Source organism: Falco cherrug, chromosome 7 (genome assembly GCF_023634085.1).
Source record: "Falco cherrug isolate bFalChe1 chromosome 7, bFalChe1.pri, whole genome shotgun sequence".
NCBI lineage: Eukaryota > Metazoa > Chordata > Aves > Falconiformes > Falconidae > Falco > Falco cherrug.
In genome coordinates, this window is record NC_073703.1 from 41,714,999 (window position 1) to 41,734,633 (window position 19,635).

General features: G+C 39.2%; 1 protein-coding gene and 1 long non-coding RNA gene across 11 annotated transcripts in view; one reads left to right on the forward strand and one right to left on the reverse strand.

The window, feature by feature from the left end:
- Positions 1-19,635, reverse strand: part of UNC79 (unc-79 homolog, NALCN channel complex subunit) — a 117,149-nt gene that overhangs the window by 20,155 nt on the left and 77,359 nt on the right. For all 6 annotated transcript variants that reach the window (XM_055715430.1, XM_055715427.1, XM_055715429.1 and 3 more), the window contains 7 exons: positions 16,809-16,847; positions 15,757-15,869; positions 15,585-15,670; positions 14,475-14,648; positions 12,607-12,675; positions 11,891-12,001; positions 5,619-5,723 (listed from right to left, as the gene is read on the reverse strand). In XM_055715430.1, coding sequence (XP_055571405.1) covers positions 5,619-5,723; positions 11,891-12,001; positions 12,607-12,675; positions 14,475-14,648; positions 15,585-15,670; positions 15,757-15,869; positions 16,809-16,847 — 697 coding nt within the window. The remainder of the gene's footprint in view (positions 1-5,618; positions 5,724-11,890; positions 12,002-12,606; positions 12,676-14,474; positions 14,649-15,584; positions 15,671-15,756; positions 15,870-16,808; positions 16,848-19,635) is intronic.
- LOC114015750 (uncharacterized) overlaps positions 1-19,635 on the forward strand; it is a 77,345-nt gene that overhangs the window by 11,247 nt on the left and 46,463 nt on the right. For all 5 annotated transcript variants that reach the window (XR_008733076.1, XR_008733073.1, XR_008733075.1 and 2 more), the window contains exon 2: positions 211-400. This is a non-coding gene — a long non-coding RNA (uncharacterized LOC114015750). The remainder of the gene's footprint in view (positions 1-210; positions 401-19,635) is intronic.

A 19,635-nucleotide genomic window follows, 5' to 3' on the forward strand; every position in this document is an offset into this window, starting at 1 on the left:
CTTTCTTTATAAACAACCTACTTAACACACCATTATAAATGAGCTAATTTTAATGAAAAAACATATGACTTTAATGTCCTTAATTAACACATATATGCTGTGCAGAAGCAATTTGAAGAATATTATATAATAAATCAGCCTTTCTTTATGAGTAAAAATATACATCTTTGCTATTCCTTGCATATATCAAATGTTACTCTTTCATTACAGAGTAAATCATGACAGTGGATGGCAAGGCAGCACGCCATTCTTCACTGTGACATTACAATACTGTCACTGAAGTTCTACAATGATGAATTATATGAACAATATTGAAGTTGAGAACATCCTGGTATAGTGTGGTATAACTTCTGCATAACACAGACCACAAGGCTACAAAAATGGAAGCTGTTTCTGAGAGGTCAGTATCATCCTGTTACAGTAGAATCTTTCTAATTGGTTTTCTTATGCTTTTACTTTCCTTGCCTTTTTTTTTTTCTTATCTCCAGATCCCTTGACCCAAAATCTCTGATGTATATATCATTCATATGTTAGACCTGCTAATACTGTTATTTGATTATCATAAGCTTCATTCACGCATTGGACATCTTGGAAATGATTTGCTTGTTCCTAAACTTGTTGTCCTAATACTGTATTTGCACTTGAGAAATTTCTGTCCATAGTGATGCAATGCAACATTCCAAGAAACAGCAGAGAGAAAAGAAGTTAGACTAACATCTGAGCCTTAATCTTCTTTCTTGAAAATTAACATCATGGTACCTTCACAAATTGAGACAGATACTGACTACACAATATATTTTACAGTTGTCTGATGAATGTGTGTTAGCAGTACTCTCAATGACTGACCGCTCTTGAAAATATTTCCAAATATTCTTTACAGACCTAGAATTTACTCTCACACTTCCACACACTTTACCTTCCAATGACAGACTTAATCTGAACTCAGACTGTCTACCAAGACTACTTAACCTATGTTTTGATGAAGAGTGTCTGTTCTCTGGGATAAATACCAGAAAGACATACCTGAGTTTAGATTAGTAATCTAATCAAGTATCCTCAAAAACAGGCCTGGCTTCAGTTGATTCTTCTTCTGGTTAGAATTTATTTTACACCAGAATAAGTCAAATGGAAAGAAAACAGTAATCTAACTCATATTTCAGTTGAGAAGGCCTGGTGCCTGGGTTATGGGCTGTATCAATCCAGTAAAGGCAGTTCAGTCTTACTTCACACAGCAGCCATGACTCCACTTCTCTTTTAAAAGAAAGGCCATCAATGGACTTAGGCAAATAGATGACAGATTTTCTACTACTGCACCCTATCTCAGAAAGAGCAATGTTGACACTGGGTCTGCTGGACAACAGATATGTTGTTTTCCTGTATGAAGGATTTCTCACTCAACCATTTGTGTGTAGTTTAGGGTTCCCTTGTACGACATCAGATGCAAAAAAGGACCATAATACCCTGAAATATCTGGCTCAGTGTATATATAGCATCCAACAGTGAGTTCAGTGCACTGCTACAAACATTGTACAGCACTCAACATATAAGTCAACCAAAAAACCTTGCCAAAGACAAACGTAATTTATTTCAGGCAACATTTTCTCTTAAGAGCAATAATAAGAAGCCGCAGTTCAAGCAAGCTCTACTGGCCTTCCATAAGCTTTCTACATCGGCACAGAGGAGTTTAAAATTAATATCTGTTATATAACCCAATCTGACAAAGTCTAATCCATGTCTAACAAAAAATTAGGCCTTGTTTAGTTTATCTTTCTCATTATCAGACTGCCAGTTCCAAGGATCCTTCCAAAAGTTGCAATGCAGTCAAAAGAGGATGGGGAAACCAAACTCAAAATGAAAAATTTCTTACATTTCCAGTCCAATTCACTGTCACTTATGTTGTCTCCCTCTACAAATACTATAATATATTAAGACATCACTGGCAAGAGATTTAATGCCATATGTAAAGAAGAAAGGAAAGAAAAATACCCCCATCCTGCAATAAGACGAAAAACAGGGCAAATAATTGCCATGCTTTTTATTAGCATTGTCTGTTAAGATACAGCTGCAAAATCATTTCTAAATGGGAGTGTCTGCTGACAGGAGTGAATTACCTATATACCATAATCATCTGTATTACACCTCCATTCATAACCAGATTTTTAAAATCTATCAGATCTGGCCACCATGGAGCTAATTTTCTCCACAGCAGCCCCCACAGTGCCGTGCTTGTACTGGTAGCTAGAAGGGTGGTGATAACACACCAGAGTTTTGGCCACTGCTGAGCAGTGCTTGCATGGCATCAAGGCCATCTCCCCCACCTTCCCCTCCAACCCCCACCAGTAGGCTGGGGGTGGGCAAGATCTTAGGAGAGGACACAGCCAGGACAGCTGACCCAAAGGGACCAGTGGGATAGTCCACACCATATGACGTCTGACCAGCTGTAAAAGCTAAGAGAAAGGAGAAGGAAGGGAGGACATCCATTATTTACAACAGTTGTTTTCCAGAGCAACCATTATGCATACTGAAGCCCTGCTTCCTGGGAAGTGGCTGAACATCATCTGCTGATGGGAAGTAAAGAATAACTTTTGTTTTCCTTGCTTCCGTGTGCAGCTTTGTCATTGCTTTATTAAACTGCCTCCACCTTGATCTATGAGGGGTTTTTTCCATCCTATTTTCTCCCCTCTATGCTCTGCTAAGAAGAGGAGTGATAGAGCGGCTTGGTGGGCACCTGGCACCCAGCCAAGGTCAAACCACCACATTAAAATATATATTCTTATAAATGTATTATATGTAACTTTAAATCCTTCCATTCAGTAATTAGTAGATCAGATCTTCACAGAAACACAAGTGGAACCACTAGACATACACTGATTTACATTAGCTGAAGATCTGGCCTAAAAAAGGAGCCATCTAAACAAAACAGATCAGATATACTGAACCTTAGAGCCTAGCTGAACAAGCAAATCTTAATGAGACACTAATATAATTTTAAGTAATGGAAATCCTGAAGATGTGTGCTGGTGAAATGTGAGCAGGAGAAAAATCCTGGGAAACAAAATGCTGGGTGAAGCAGCAGTTCCTATGGAAACCCATGGAACAGCAGCACGTACTTGATGGCTTTCATGTGCTAGGACAAATCAAGGAGACAGCCTTTCCGTACCCTTTATCATTCAGGACATATGTGCAATAATGGGGGTGATCTGGTTAAAATTCTCATTCTTTGTAAAGTGCGATAAAGTTAAGTCTCATCTTAGCACTGATGTCACCAGTGACACTGACGGCACTATGTAATCTGGATGCATGCGGGTGTCAAATGTACATTCCTAGGAATTCCTTTGTTAGCCAGCCTACGACTGATCTATCATTAAATTAAAGGGCTCCTAGCTCCTTTATTATCTCGAACATTTTGACTGTGTTCTGTGTGCACTGTCTGTATAGAATCTTGTATACAGGCTAACATGTCCGTGGAGACATGACTGTCCTGGAAATTAAAACCATTTCCGTTTAGTGCTGTATTAACCGTGCTATAGCTTCATGGATTCAAAACCATGCAATCTGAATCAATATTGTAGTAGCTTTGTGTGGTAAAGAGGTGAACCAATCCCTTCATTCTATTAATGACAGCAAAGAAAATAAAAATAAGCAGAAAGATATGGGGTTTTTTACTACTAGGTTTCTTAAATTACAATGCTGCTTAAGATGGGCTTAATGGTTATTGCAGTATTTAAATTCAAGAGGCTGTTGAATGATTCAGACCACATACTACCAAGGGCTGCCAATTTACACAATCAATGGGAGAAGTAGTCATCATGCCTCCAGTAGGCATCGATAGCAGATGGTCTGAATACAACCCCTATTCTTTACCATTGACTGCATAAAAACAGAAGCTGGCTGCTTTGGATAGCAGGAAATATGAATCACTTCATCAGCCTCTGAAAGAGAGACATCATAAAAGACATTTATATCCACATTAGGTGCTGTTAAGGTATGAATACATCCCAAAGTGAATACAGCGTATGGGAACAATGCTAGGAGGAAAACCAAGCAATTATCATTTTATCTTTATGAGATGATGTAAGAGAGAATTTTGCTTACTGTGTCTATCAGGCAATTGGCTCAATGTGAAGGACAAGTGTTTACCAGCTAAATCCCACTGCCAAAACTCATCTGGCATGTTCGCATTCTCAAATGAAGAGTTCAGGATTGACTAGACTGTGGGACTGTCACCCTTTGGGGCAGCCATGGGACTAAGCTATACAATGGAGCTAGGCAGAAAAATTGATTTTGTAATAAAAATAAAATTCAGTTCAATTCAACAAACAGTGATGCACATGGTATCAATCTGCATCACCAGCTGTAAGCCAGAAAAGAGGCTGGTGGTTTTTGTCGATGGTCTTGACTGCAACCAAAAAAAGAAGTATTCTGGGCTTTAAAAAAAAAATTTTAAAAAGAATGCTAATTTCAGCTTTTTAGACTAAATTTTTTTTACTATCAAAATAAAGACCCTGAAGTGTTATTCTTCCCCACGCCAACTTCTTCCCCTAACACTGATGGCATTGTAATTGTTTTCAGAGTTATCCTAACTGCTATATAATTTCACCTGTCAGTATTATTTCTCTGTCAACTGGCAACCACTTATTTACTATGAGTAATGTACCAGTGCTCAAAAGAAAGCGAGCCCATAGTAAGCTATATGAACCTTTGACACTTTGACACCATAATGAGAGGGGAAAGAGTGAATGGAGCTGTGATGCTGGGAGCATTATGAATGGTCTACATAACAAACATCTTGCTTGAACCTTATGGAGTGCTGTTGTGCTGGTCCCCTGTCATTTATAGTTACTAAACATATGTAATGGTTAGATCATTGTAAACAATGAAAGCCCGCTACCTGCAATTAAAACTGATGGACTTCAGTAAACTGTTTTTCAAGGACAGGCTTGAAACAGTGCCAGACAGTGCCACACTTGGCATGTTGGAGGCAGAAAGATTTTTCACAAGTTTGTATCTTACTCAGATTCTCCTATGAAAAAGCTAGCTTAACTCCTACCTCAGCAATTCACAGAATGAAAGGAACAGAAATACTGTCTATGTATTCTTTGCTGGAAAATTCCATGTTTAGAGAGAATGGTCTGCAGGGACTGGTGACAGCTTACTGCCTGCCTAAATAGACAGAAACTGAGTTCTGGCCCATGATCAGCTAGCACCTCCTTCCCACACAAACTGCTCACCGGTTTCGGAGCTATGATATGAAGACAAGCACCTGGGGCAGCCTGGGACATGGTATGAAGCTCAATGGACTCGATACTTATGGGTCCCTTCCAACTCAGGATATATTCTATGATCCTCAATACATCAGCAATGATGCACAGGTCATTATCACCTTGGGAAATGTGGATTCCCAGTTTAGTTTCATAAATTTTAGTATGGGAGTCTAAAGGTATGCACCTATGGTTACAAGTGTAACTGGATTTTGATTCAAAAAATTCTTGCTTCCCCTGACATTGCTGGTACTTTCTGCAACCATGTTGGATTCGCCTCCACCCCCCATCCCCACCCCACCCTGAATTTGGGCTGAGACAGGATCGGTATGAAAATTACATAAGAGTCTCCTGTACCTGCACCAACAGCAGCAGATTCATGTCTGGTAAGGGTGACTTTAACTTGAGTGCCTGCAGTAACTCCAATATGACACTGCGCGTCAAGTAGAATTTGTCCCTTTCCTATAACAGGAAAACAGAGAATTATGAATGTCCTGAAATTCACTGACACCCACTAGTAAACCATAAAGATACTTTTTATCTAAGTTTGAGAATAAAAAAGTTACAACAGTGTACTGGTTTCTCCTGTCTTGAAAAAAGTAGACATCATTCGTCATTTATGTAATCCTACAGACTTGATTGAACAGACATTAATGAGGGTGATTCTCTTTTGACTTTGTATCAGGCACTATATCCAATATTTCAATATTATGCCTGTGAAATATAGACAGATGTTATAAAAGAGTTATAAAGTTTAGGCGTGCAGTGTAGTTTTCACTACGTAGGTCCATATAAAGGGAAAAGGGGAAAGCAGTTAAGGATTGACACAGGAGAACAAAACTGGCAATAGTATTTAGCATTATTCTTTCATTAAACCTGTCAGAACAGGTCTACATTTTACCATACTTTTTTTTCTGTTGTCACTCCCCTTAAAATAAGGGTGCTTGCACTAAGACAGCTTGTGCAAGTATTATTAAAGTAGCAGTACTTTTCCACTCACACAATAAAAACCATCTTGGCTACAGCTGCTACAACAGAAACATTTTAAAACACAGGGGAAAACCAGCCAATGGAGATTAGAACACAGAAGCCTAAGAATAGAGCTGTAGAGCTGAGACAGCAAGGAGGTACCAGAGATAAGACGAGCCTGTTACACATCTTACTTTGACATTCTCTGACTTTGGATGATAAGATAAAAATGTGGAACAAAAAGTCAAGAATTTTGATCAGCAGGAAGACGTACACTTTCAAATGACCATTAGAGATGAAATAATGTTGTCTAAATAAGATAGCATATCCAAAGTGTGCTTAAGATTTAAAGCCTAGTATCGTCCATCTTGTAAATCTCAGGCACTTGACTGCTCACTTAACTTAAATGTGTGGAACATTTCACTCAGCCAGGGCCTCTGTTCCTCTATGACATCTATAAAATGGGATAATAAAGTTTGCCTCTTCCTCAGAGAAGTCTTGGGAGGTTTAGTTAGTGAGGGTCAGTTTGAAGGCCACATCCAGCTGAACACAGTAGCAAGTGCAGCTACAAAGGAATGAGTTGGAGGCGATGAATAGCTGGAAGTGAGAGTAAGCTTTGGTTGCAGCAGTCCAAGAAGCCAGTCACCAGCATTCCTCCTCAGAAAGCTAAGGTCACCACGTTGTATCTGCCCAGCATACTGCCGAACAAAGCTTACAGCAACACTGTGTCTCCCACAACACCCACATACCTTTTAATGAAAACAGATTTTAAATATCAGCCCCTGATTTGGGAAAAGGTGCCAAAACAACAGAATGGTATGTCTTTCACGGATGTTATGATGACAGCCTGTGAATCAAGAGAACTTACTTCAAGCTCCTAGTTTGATCTTCAATTACATGGAATGTAAGGACAGATAACACATTTAGCTGATGGAATCAGCTCCAAACTGCAGTGGTCCTTGTGTGACTACATTGCTGCAGTCTAGACAGCTAAACTCACAGGAAGCTAACACTTCAAAATTAAACTTAAAACAATAAATAAATCATTCCCTTATGGGAGCAGCAAACATTGGACCAGTTCAGCTGTATTATGAAACCATTATCTGAGGGTAGAAGTGCTCAAAAGTCACACATCCAACATGTGTGAGTGGTGCTCTGGTAAGAATAACACAATATAAGAATATCCAGGAGAGGTCAGACCAGAACAAATGTCCTCAGTAACTTATCTCCAACAAGGCCAGATGCAAAAGGAAGAATAAAAACAAGGCAAGCATGTATAACTCCACTACTGCTCTCCTAGCCACCATTTTCAGCTCAGGCAACTTCTGAGCTCAGAATGGTTTCTGTGTAATTCATATCTCTCAGTGGATTTCTTTTCCATGTATGTGTCCATTGACATCCTGGATGCATGTCAACTTTCAGTACCCATAGTACTTGGCAAGGACTCACACACTGTTGAAGAACCACTCCCCTTTACTTGCTTTGCCACTGGTTCCTACAGTCTCGCTATGTTCTTGTTCTGGAAAGGCAAGAAATTACCCATCCCTGCCTGGGTCACTTGTGACCTCTCTCACATTCCCATCAGTTGTTTCAGACTGAAGAGCCCTAACTTAGTTGCTCTGTATGTGGAACTCATCCCACTATTTGATCATTCTTGTTACCATTATCTGAACTGTCTCCAATTCTACTATATTCTGACTGGGAATGTGGAACCAGAACAGAGCACAATAGTCAAGGTGCAAACAGACCCTGATTACTTGGCTAGAATTCACCCACAAGAGTGAACCTTCCTGTAGAGGAATGAAGGTGGGTCAGTTATCATTGACAACATACAGCTGTGGGCTGGCTTCAGGGGCGGTGGGTTGGCTGATGTAGATAAGGGGCAGCTGTGGCTGGTTCTGTTCAGTGGTGGGGCAGCCAACGGAGAGAGAGCAGCTGAGGAAGAAGCAGAGAGAACATGCACCCTGGGTGAGAAGGCAGCAGAGGGACTGGCATGAAGAGTATGTTGGTATGAGATGGCAAAAGTCCTTGTTGCAGCTTGATAGTTTGGAGAGTGCTGTGACAATTGTTGACCCGTGTGAGGCCCTTCAGATTATGAGACTGAGTGTAATGAGCAGTGATGATGGTTGGTGGGAATTGTAGAGGAATGAAGGTGGGTTAATTATCATTGATAATATACAGCTGGCTTCAGGGGTGGTGGGTTGGCTGATGTAGATAAGGGGCAGCTGTGGCTGGTTCTGTTCAGTGGTGGGGCAGCCAATGGAGAGAGAGCAGCCGAGGAAGAGAGAGGAGGAAGAAGCAGAGAAGAGAGAACACATGCCCTGGGTGAGGAGAGATGAGGAGAAGGCAGCAAAGGGACTGGCATGAAGAGTATGCTGGTATGAGATGGTAAAAGACCTTGTTGCAGCTTGATAGTTTGGAGAGTGCTGCGACACCTTCCAACTGTCATATGCTTTCACAGTCTTAAGACACACATAATGCAGTTCCATGCTCAGACAGCTGACAACCACATCCTGCAAAACACTGGACAGAAGTTCCTATTAGTAACTCACTACAGCAGCCTGCACATACTGGGAAAGAAGAGAGGTAAAATTCTTTCAGAAGCATTCAGCTATTTTACAGATTAACACCTATGCTACACAGGACGTAATTAGACCATACTGGATTGCTCTGTCAGAACACGGGGAAGGAAACATAACCTTCATGAATCCCAGCTTTCCTTGGCTCTAAGGATAATACAACACTGAGCTACCCTCTTTGTTAAAGAAGTGTCCTGTCTCACAATCTAAACTCTTAATGTTTAAGTACATGCAATGCAGAGGGGAGAAGCAAAATCAAGCAAAATGTTTTTTTGGCATCTGACCTCTTGCTTCCTGCACTGTAAATCAAGAGTGATGGCACTGAAGTCAATAGCCCAGAGTACCCTTCCTCTTGAAGTCTACTTATTCTTGTCATTCTGCTGGTGATAAATATGTATAAACTGTGTTTATACATATTTAAGAACTTTATACTCTGCCACAACACTGTGAATGGGTACTAGTTCCATGAGAATGAAGTCCAGGGGAGTCACATGTGTAAACCTGGCACCAAAGAGTCAAGAATACAACCTCTTTAGCCTCTGTTCAACTAAATTAACCCTCTCAAGTGTCTACATCTCTATAAAAAAATGCCTTGCAACCTCCAAACTGTGACTTGCCAGAGGTCTATGTGTAGAGCGTGAAACTACTAAATAAGTAATTTAGTAATAAGAATAGTATATTTGGTTCTTCAATGCAGTGGTATGTGATCCTGCAAGTAAGCCAGTATAAAGCAAAATTCTTTATTTTATCTTTGCTGCTACTACAGTAGAGTAGTAGCAAATCACAAATACTGAAGAACAGCCACTTCAATATTCTTTAAAGAAATTAAATAGCAAAATCATGTCATGTCCAATGCAGTGGCATTCTGATTTACTTAATAAGGGTCAACAGAATGCTAGTCAAAGGTTAAGTTTAGGTTCAAGCTGTAAGAGACAGCAAAGCCAAAAAGTGTCCATTTCTGACCTTAAGATACTTGAAAGTAAAGATTACTACAATCTACAGAAGAGATGATGCTACTCTCAACTGAGAGTTCTAAAGGTGCTGAGAAAAATCAAATTACTGACCTGGAACAGAAACTCAGACAAGGAAATATCAGACTGATGTGAGTCTTCAGGCTCCAAGACAAGAGAAACTGAGATATTCCTGCCACAGGATATTAGGAAAACTTTGGAGATAAAATAAGATTTGGAGTGGTTGTACAGCATGACCTCTACAAAGTGCATGTCAGAGTAGCTTGGTCTTTGAAAACACAAGGATCCTCCACTGCTTAGCTGAAAGCTGGTGGTTTGTTCCAGCCAGCACATTCAAAGTTGCAAAACAAGTAATTAAATCTGAATAGTTTCAATGGTTACAAATTATTTTCCTTCTGGAGTTCACTTCTATGTGGTATTCTATCACAAACAACGCTCTTACTTGGCTACAGTGATTTCCACTGTAGAGAAACACAGACATCACAATGGATATTCTTTCCTAACAGCAGTCATCAATTTGATATTTCTAATGCAAAACCATTATAAGCTTTCAGAAATAACAAAGATAATGTAGTGTGGAGTTCCACTAAATTAAGCATTTTGTGGCTATGAATTGCAGACCATTCACTAATGATTCCATTTCTGAGTCACCAGGTTGTATTAAACTAAATCAAGTAGGAGATTTTACCAAGCACTATAATCCAAGCTTCCTGTGTGCAATTAAGTATGCAATATATTAACAGAACATTGAACCAGGAAGCAAGCAAGAAACGCATGATACCAGGGGCTTAATAAATTTTTTTTTGAAATAACCAAAACTGTAGAGCATGAGGGAAGTAAAACTGTTTTATTTCTGTATTTCACAATTTGCTTTAGCAGGCATATGTGAAATAGTCTTATCAGACCATGAATGCAAGAGGAGTATTTTTGCTTCAGTTTTAAATGGCACATTTTTTGTTTCAATGAAAAAAAAAAACAACATGTTGGACTTTATTTTTCTCACTTTGCCTTGCCCAAAGCCTTAACTATAGATCTGGTAGCATTTGCTTGCTGTAATTAAACATACTGTTAGTTTCTATTTAATGCTTCAAACTATTACATCCAGTAAAAGTTTTACTTATTTTCTTGTGGTGCAGTTTTTGTGCTAGAGTTTCGTTGCTTTTATCATTTCTTCTTCACTGTTTGTCCAGCGATACTTTGTCTTACCAAGACTGAAGCAACACATGTTCCAGTTGTCCATTATCAATATAGAAAATCATGTAGCTACTTATGAGAGAATGTTTCCTGATGATTAATTACTGTTTTGACAATGTACTGAGGATGGAAAACTGTGCACTTTAGCAGTTGAAGCAACATTCTTGTTCAGTACCTTAACAATCTACATAATGGAGCATACAGGGCCTGAGTGAAAGGTCTGATTGGTTTTTGTAGATTTTGTTGTTTAACTTCTCACCAATAGCTACAAAATGAACTTGAGTGTTAACTGAGTGTTATTTGTACACACAGCTTTCACCCAGAAATCTTACACATTTTTTAAAGGTACACACATACTTACTCTCTTTTCTACGCAGCTTACAGCCATGCACACTGAAGTGAGATACCTAATACAGGATGAAAGAGGATCTAATCTGGGAAGCTCCTGACTTGGAGTCTTCCACTTCACTTAGCTATCTGTTGCCCTCCCTAACAGCTGTGCTCTCAAAGGCATTACCAGAAATATTTAAGCTTTTACTGCACAAGTTATGTGGCTAAACTTGTGCACTAGGAAAGATATGACTGTATAGACATTTCAAGTCACGCATGAATACCAGGCATCATCTCTTCAAGAGAAAAAAAATTCCAGGTCATGAAAACACACCAAAATACTTTTCTAAGTAATGTTTTCGGCAGGTTCCCTTTATCTGTGTCTATAGTGTAAATGTGAAACTCAGTAATAATAAAAGGCACTGAATCAAAATCACTTGATTAGCCAAACTACATTAAAACTGTTGACACACCTGAAACCTGACACTGATTTAATCTTAACTTACAAACATATTACTTGAGGGAAGTAGGACTTTGTCTGTCCTATTTCCGTTATCCCTAGAAGTAGACATAGTCTTATTTTTACCTTAGTGAAGGCTCGGTAGCACAAACCACACAGTTCCACCAGGTAGGCCAGAGTGAAGACAGCATTCTGAATTACAAAGCTTAGTAACTTTGAAAAAGGCTCCAGAAGACTCTGCAATGACATGATTTAGAGAAATCAGTAACCTGTCGCTCAGCAAAACAAAATGCATTCGACTCTGAAAGCCTGAAAGGAACAGCTTTATTTTTATCTCAGAGGCTGTCTTGCTGGGATTTACACTGTTGCACTCAATGGCTATTCTATCTAGCATTTGCCTTCATGCTCGTATGAGAAATTAGAAGCAAAACATCAGAAAATAGTTTCCCCTCTGACACAGTGTTTACAAGATATAAGAGATTCTATTGTGTTTATGCAGAAAAACCTCACTGACCTCAGTGGAATTGTACTGCAGAACTTCTAAGGAAGTTCATTACTATTTTTATTATTTTTTCAAAAGAAAAGAGGAGGAAGAAAAAAGGGAAAAAAGAGACTATCAAATCTTTAAGAAGATATAAATTCACACCCACACAGGAACGTAATCTCACCCACACTTTACTGTAACCTAGATTCGTAAGCTCTTTTCATACTCCAAAGGGTGTCGGACTGCACAATTTTATGCTTATATAGAATACTTTCCTAGCTAGGGGATAACACCACATTCATAGAACGGCACAGGCTGGCTAAATCTGAGGCAACAGTTTTCTCTTCTTGGAACTTACCCTGGTGGCACTAGTGGTAGATATCTTCAACAAGCAAATCATGATTCTTAAACTAGAATCTAAAGAACACTGTGAACATATTTCAAGGCAGGAAAGAAAAGAAAAGAAAAAAAGAAAAAAAGAAAAAACCCAGAGTTAGTACCTTTCTGTACATGTCTTGCTTTTAGTGGTAGCAGCTAAGAAGAAGTTATAGGTGACGTCTAAAAAATGATCCCTGATGATTGACCTTTACTTTGCCAAAACTCGCTTATTTCTGAATACACAATCATACTCCTTCAGTGGTAACACACTACAGCATAGGCCTTGAGATCAGAAAATTTCACTAAAGGGCTAGTTTAGAAAAGTCAACTTTATACCTTTTATGACAAAAATTTCCTAGAAATATATTTTCACTGTAATAAAACTGGTTTGGAGGAAAAAAAAAAGAGAGCGGACAAAAAAGAGTGAGTTAGCAGGATGTACACACCATCTACCTCATTTTATATTTCTGTGGTTGCCCTGGGCTATGAAGTTTTCCCTCACAACCCAAGACAGGGCTGCAATGAGTATCCCATAACATCACAAAGCCGCCTGGCAATAGCTGCTCCAGGTGCCCCTCTAAAGTCATTCCTTATGGTATAATTGACTTTTCCCCTGAGTAAATCACACAGGTGGCAGCAGTGAATGGGACTTTTCAAGGTCTATCTGCTGTCTTGCCTCTTCCCTGCTGTAAACATCTAGAACAGCCAAGAGTCATTTATGACCCTAGAGGAAAGAACAGGAGATGGAAAATTCAGGAGCAAGCCTCCCATGAATAAAAGGGAAAAAAGGTAAACACTCCATCTAAACGTTCCGTGAATGGCAGACATGCAGCTGGAACTATTAAGATTCAATGTATTTCTCTATTTATTTCAATTAGATGAGATACAACAGATTGGGGTGGCTAGTACGCAAAGGGAATGGCTATTGCCTGTTTGGCTTAGTAAGTGTTGCAGGATAGTGCCTCAATTTACCAAAGCCTAAAGAGGTTTCAAGATCTGACTATTGCATAGTAGTGCCAAGGAATTTACTATTATTCATGTAATTTGGTGGTGACAGCCAATTTAAAAGACAATGTTATAAGTCACAAAGTTAGATCTTGGATTCCTCAGCTCAGGCTGAGCAACACTGCTTTGCACAGAAGAAATTTCCACTGGGCTCATACAAGCCATAGGAAATAAAGTCAGAATAAAGGCATCAGAATAAGGGCATCAGAATCCCATGTTTACTGGAAAGACTCAGAATAAGTTTTTGCTGTGTTTACTGAAAAGACATCTGGAAATACACACATTAGGAGATAAGATTAGGAGGAGGACTCAGAAATCAGAGCCCAGTTCTTCTAGATTCAGTTTCTGCAACTATATTCTGATTACAGCCAGAACTACAACCTGGTCAGCCAAACAGGCTAGGCTCAGTTCCCAGTAGTCTCAGTTCTCTCTGCCTGTCTGACTATTGTGTACTTTTAGCAAATTAATTAGGTGGTGTTGCTCTCCTCGGGAGTTTTATTTTCTTTTAATAGTTAAAACAAGATGGATTTTCATTGCCAAAATGCTGATTCTCTCAAATGCAGTATTCTAATCCGACAAAGACAGGGCATAGAAAGTACAGATGAAAAAAGCCAACAAAGAGGTGAAGAGTACTCTGGTCAGAGTTTTTATCATTACCCATGGAAAATATAATTAAAGGGATGGATCAGATATACAATAAATCCAGTCCTCTGGAAACATTAGTCAAAACATTAGAAAATATTCATAACAATCCGCTCTGATTTCTCTTTCACAGCTTTCCCACTGTTTGGTATATCCTGACCAATGGCAGTATAGCTCATTTCAGATGTCCATACATCATACCTTAAGCGGCAAAACACAAGGGAGTTTAGTAAGGAAGGTCTGAAACTGATTACTAATTGTGGTCCAGAGGTTGCTGGGTGAATCCATTGGCAAGGCTTCCATAAAGGTAGCAATATTTTCCAAACAGCGTAGCATCGCACCCCCTGCTGGTAAATTCTTTTTGTTGTTTAAACCCTGGGAAACAAAACAAGAACTATAAACAAATGGACATGTGCACAAAAGGGCCCTTAAACAGTATTTGAAATGCTGAGGTTAATTTGTTCAGACAAAATACTACTTACCTCTTCTATAAGGCTACAGATAAAATTTTGTGCCAGCAATTTGAACTGTGTCTGTGACAGTTAAGTCTATTTCAGTTCCTTAAGTATTGACCAAAATATTTCGAGCCAAAAATGTTATAAGTAGAGTCCTAACTCATAACCTCCTTAGACTGGAATAGTAGTAAAAAAAAAAGCTGAACTCATAAAGTATTCATCAGGGGATTGCCCATGTTTTCCTTTGAACAGTTTTCAACAAGATATGTTCATTAATGTTCAGCAGACCATGTATGCTTTTTTGGCTTTTCTACTAGGATCAGGCCTGGAAAGATATAAGCAGTTTTAAAGTGATGTCAGTATCTTTGTATGAAGCAACCACCATGCTCTTGGAAGAGCAGGATACATGCAAGTGACTAGTGCAAGTGGGAGGATAAAAGTTACAGTAGAAACAAGCCAAGAAGGCAGGCAGTGAAAGGCAGGCAATAAATCTTTGGACTATTTAAAGAAAATGCCATCAGATACAGCGGAGAGGGAGAAGCAAAAATGTTCCTGCAAACCGAAAATTGTGCTAGGGGAAGGGATGGCCCACACTACCAATGTGTAGGACAGATCCAGGAGGTGGTCTAAGGAAAAAGAAAAAAAAAAAAAGACACACCAACCTATCAGTGAGAGCAAAACCCACAAGGAAAACTGTGAGGACAGTTTAATCCTGCTTCCAGGAAGGACAAAACAAAACTTTGCATTGCTTTAGGTGACGCAAGTTTGAACTCTTAATGAATGAGGAGAAATTATCTAATATGCTTGATAATGCTAATAAAACTAGCACCATTAACAGACCTGGTAGTCAACATACCTCTAACAGCTGGCTCAGAGCAGCAATGGAGCTCAGCTCACTGAAGTCCATAAGAGACGTGGCCAAGGTCCGTAAAAAGCTTCCATCTGAAATTTGAAAGACATTTTTGCACTGGCTGTCCATACGGAGGTAACTGAAAGGGTCAGAAATGCACTCAGATACCACACATTACCTTTAATATTGCTCTGGAAGAGCTGAGGGAAGATGCCATTGGGAGCCAGCTGATGGAACACACAACGGAGGAACTGCTTGGCCACACCTGCAGCATTTCCAGGGATCATCATACTGAAACGAAGGGAAGGAAAAGGAAGAAGAAAGAAATGCATTCTAGATGAAACACTTCTCGAGGCTGACTACACAGAGAAAATAAAGATGATGCTATTCTTTTTAATTATGGAAGTATTCAATCAAAAGCAGAACTGTCCTGATACCAAAAAAGAGTTCAGCATGTTGATTTTATGACTTCAGCTGGATTACGCAGAGCTGAAAGTTATGTACACATAGCTAAGGTATTTAAGTCCCAATAAATAGCTCACAGTTTTATTTGTGAGTCACCTGAGTCTGAATATAGTCCTGCTCTCTCATCGTGTATTTCAGTGATACCGGATGAGGTTCTTGGCGTTAACATAAAACACATGAAGAACAGGTCAACACACATTATTTATATATTAATTTGCCTCTTGCATTTTCCTTCAAGAGATGAAGTACTTTCTGATCACTCATAAAATGAATGGTTTCATTTAAAAAGCTGAAGTATTACCAATTTACTCATAAACTGCACATGTTAACATGTTCTACAGCTTCGCAAAATGAATTTATCCTATTCAGCATCTGACTTACACAATGAGACATCACTACCAGGGGTTCTCCATGGCCAAGGATGATTCACTTGATTCAGTGTATGGAGACAGTTTATTAAGACAAATACTGAACACAGAACAGGCTAGAAAAAGCTGCACTGAAATTACGGAAACCAGAAGGCATCTTTAAATTATGTCTGAACTTGATTTTTTACAAGTTCAATACATATGAATATGGGTTCCTGTTCACCTTCAGAACACATGAGATATTTGAAACAAGTGGGAAAGGACAGGTTTTTCCTCTTACTGTCACAAACCTTAAATAAATTTTTAAAAAGTTAAATTTAATTGATTTCAGGGCTAGGGAGGATGGTGCTTTAGATTAATTGTTTCATTTTGGCCAAGGTATCTTTTGCTACCATACCTTTCTGCTTGATTAGAAAAACTGGTACTTGATGCCAACCTGGAATAAAAATTAAAAAAATAAGTGAAGCTCTCACGCTTTTTTTTGTGTTTCATTTTAAAGTAAGCCAATACATCATCTTTTTTCTGAAAGAATAAAAAAGAAATTTAAAGAATATTTAAAATAACCCCATAAAGGTCTTCAGAAAAGCACATAAATTCAGTCAAATAATGTTTGCATGACATATAAACTCTGTTCAGGCTTGCAGTCTCACAAATACTTAACAGCTCTAAAGACAAATCTACTTGCTTCCCTATACTAGCACGAAGATAATGAAGTAAAGCTATTGCCTTACATGCACATCATGGATAATTACTAACCTAGAGAGATTTGGAGAAAAAAAAAGTTTGCCAGAAGCTGCCTAATGACTGAATTCTTTCTGATTAACACACGAACATAGACTAAGCCCAAATTCTCTACTTGGCAGTCTGAAGCGAGGCTTCTACTTCCAGATTTTGACACTTAAATAACTGGCCTAATTTCAGAAACACTAAATACCTGTGAGCTCTTATAAAGTCATATAAGAAATACTGGGTTCTCAAAAATCAGGTCATGTATTTTAGTACCTAAATATAGACTTTGAAGGCAAATATGGGCACTCAGTGATGAAAACACTGAACACAATATTAAAGCAAAATCATGCCCTTCAATATCCAGGACATGTAAATAAACAGAATTGGGGCTTATAATACCAAAGCAGCACACCTTTAATACTAAAAAGCAGTTACAAAGATGTACATTGGCAACATCTCTTACACAGAAAATACCATGCAATTTTTACTCTCATCTGCTGCGCATCAGTATTTCAGCTGGTATAAATGGATAGCTACCCAGAGGGACTTTCACAGGCTGGAGAGGTGGGCCTGTGCAAACCTCATGAAATTCAACAAGGCCAAGTGCAAGATCCTACACCTGGGTTGGGGCAACCCCCAGTATCAATGCAGGGTGGGCAGAGATTGGCTTGAGAACAGCCCTGAGGAGAAGGACTTGGTGGAACTGGTGGACCAAAAGCTCAAGGTGGCCCAGAAATGTGCACTTGCAGCCCAGAAAGCCTACTGAATCCTGGGCTGCATCAAAAGAAGCATGAACAGCAGGTCAACAGAGGTGATTCTGCTCCTCTACTCAGCTCCCACGAGACCCAACTAGATTACTGCACTCAGCTCTGGGGCCCCCAACATAACAATGACATGGAGCTGCTGGAGCAAGTCCAGAGGAGGGCCACAAAGATGATCAGAGAGCTGGAGCACCTCTCTTACGAAGACTGGCTGAGAGAGTTGGGGTTGTCCAGCCTGGAGAGGAGAAGGCTCTGGGGAGACCTTCTAACAGCCTCCCAATACCTAAAGGGGGCCTACAAGAAAGCTGAAATAGGACCTTTTAGTAGGGCTTGTAGTGATAGAACAAGGGGGATGACTTTAAGCTGAAAGAGGGTAGATTTAGATTAGATATTAGGAAGAAATACTTTACTGTGAGGGTGGTGAGACACTGGCACAGGTTGCCCAGAGCAGCTGTGGATGCCCCATCCCTGGAAGTGTTCAAGGCCAGGCTGGATGAGGCTTTGAGCAACCTGGTCCAGTGAAAGGTGTCCCTGCCCATGGCAGGCGTTTGTAACTAGATGATCTTAAAGGTCCCTTCTAACACAAACCATTCTACGATTCTACGATATGTCTAAATGGAAAATTCATAGAGCTACACTAATTTGCTCACGATATGGCCTTCAATGTTTATCTTTGATTCATGATCCTTTTAGGGTGGATTTAGCTGTAGCTCAATCCTCAGTCAGCCTCTGTTCTGAAAACAGTGTCCTCTCTAGTCACCACTGCAAAATCCAAAAATTACTCTAAGGCAGCTCAGTCAAATGCGTAAGTGTAAATCAAAATGGATGGTGATTTTCATTAATGATGCATGACATGCTGGGAATACAACATACTTTCAACAGTGCAATACTCTCAGGGGATTGAAGATTATATTCTTTTCAGTTGTCTCAGCTTAAATCAGAAAAACTGCCTGACTCCATTACTGTTAAGACGAGTCCACACTAAAATACAGCATATTAATTCTGGTGTGCAAAGCTAATTCTGGGTGAAAACAGGTCGGAAGCTACCTTCAAGCAATACAGACCTTGATTCTGGAGTAACTGTAGCATCTGCTTACATTAAAGAACATGAGGATTTCTGTAGAATGCAGTGAGAACAATCACATGCCCAATGGACATTACATTTATTTTCAAAAATCTACTGAAGCATTCAAATACAACAGCGTACAATATTTCTTCTAAAATAAATAAAAGTCCGATGCAAAGTTTTTCTCTCCTTTTGAATGCAATAATGCAAGTGTGGTTTTTATGATAAACAGAACTTTTGTTTTCTAACTTCGGGAAAACTTCATGAGACATGAGCTACACTTAACACTTGGGAACATCTGAAACTTTTTGAAATGTACAGCCTGTATGCATTTATCATTACCTCTCTAAATTTGTCACACAAAGGCCATGAAGCCCCATCATTACCTCCACTTTGCAGACCACAAAGCAGAACAGTAAATGGACAGTAGACAGTAAATGGATGCGTTCAAATTTGTAAATGTTAAGAACAGAAATTTTTCAAAGCTCCTCACTAACTCAAGAGCCTAAATGCCATTTTCAAACAGGACTTTGATGCTTGGAAAGCTAAATCTCACTGGATATCAATAAAATACAAATCAACAAGTCAAAAATCTTGATTCAGGAATGAGAGTATAAAGTTAAGGGCATGCCAGAGTCCTATCAATCTCTAATTGTCAGTAACTTGAA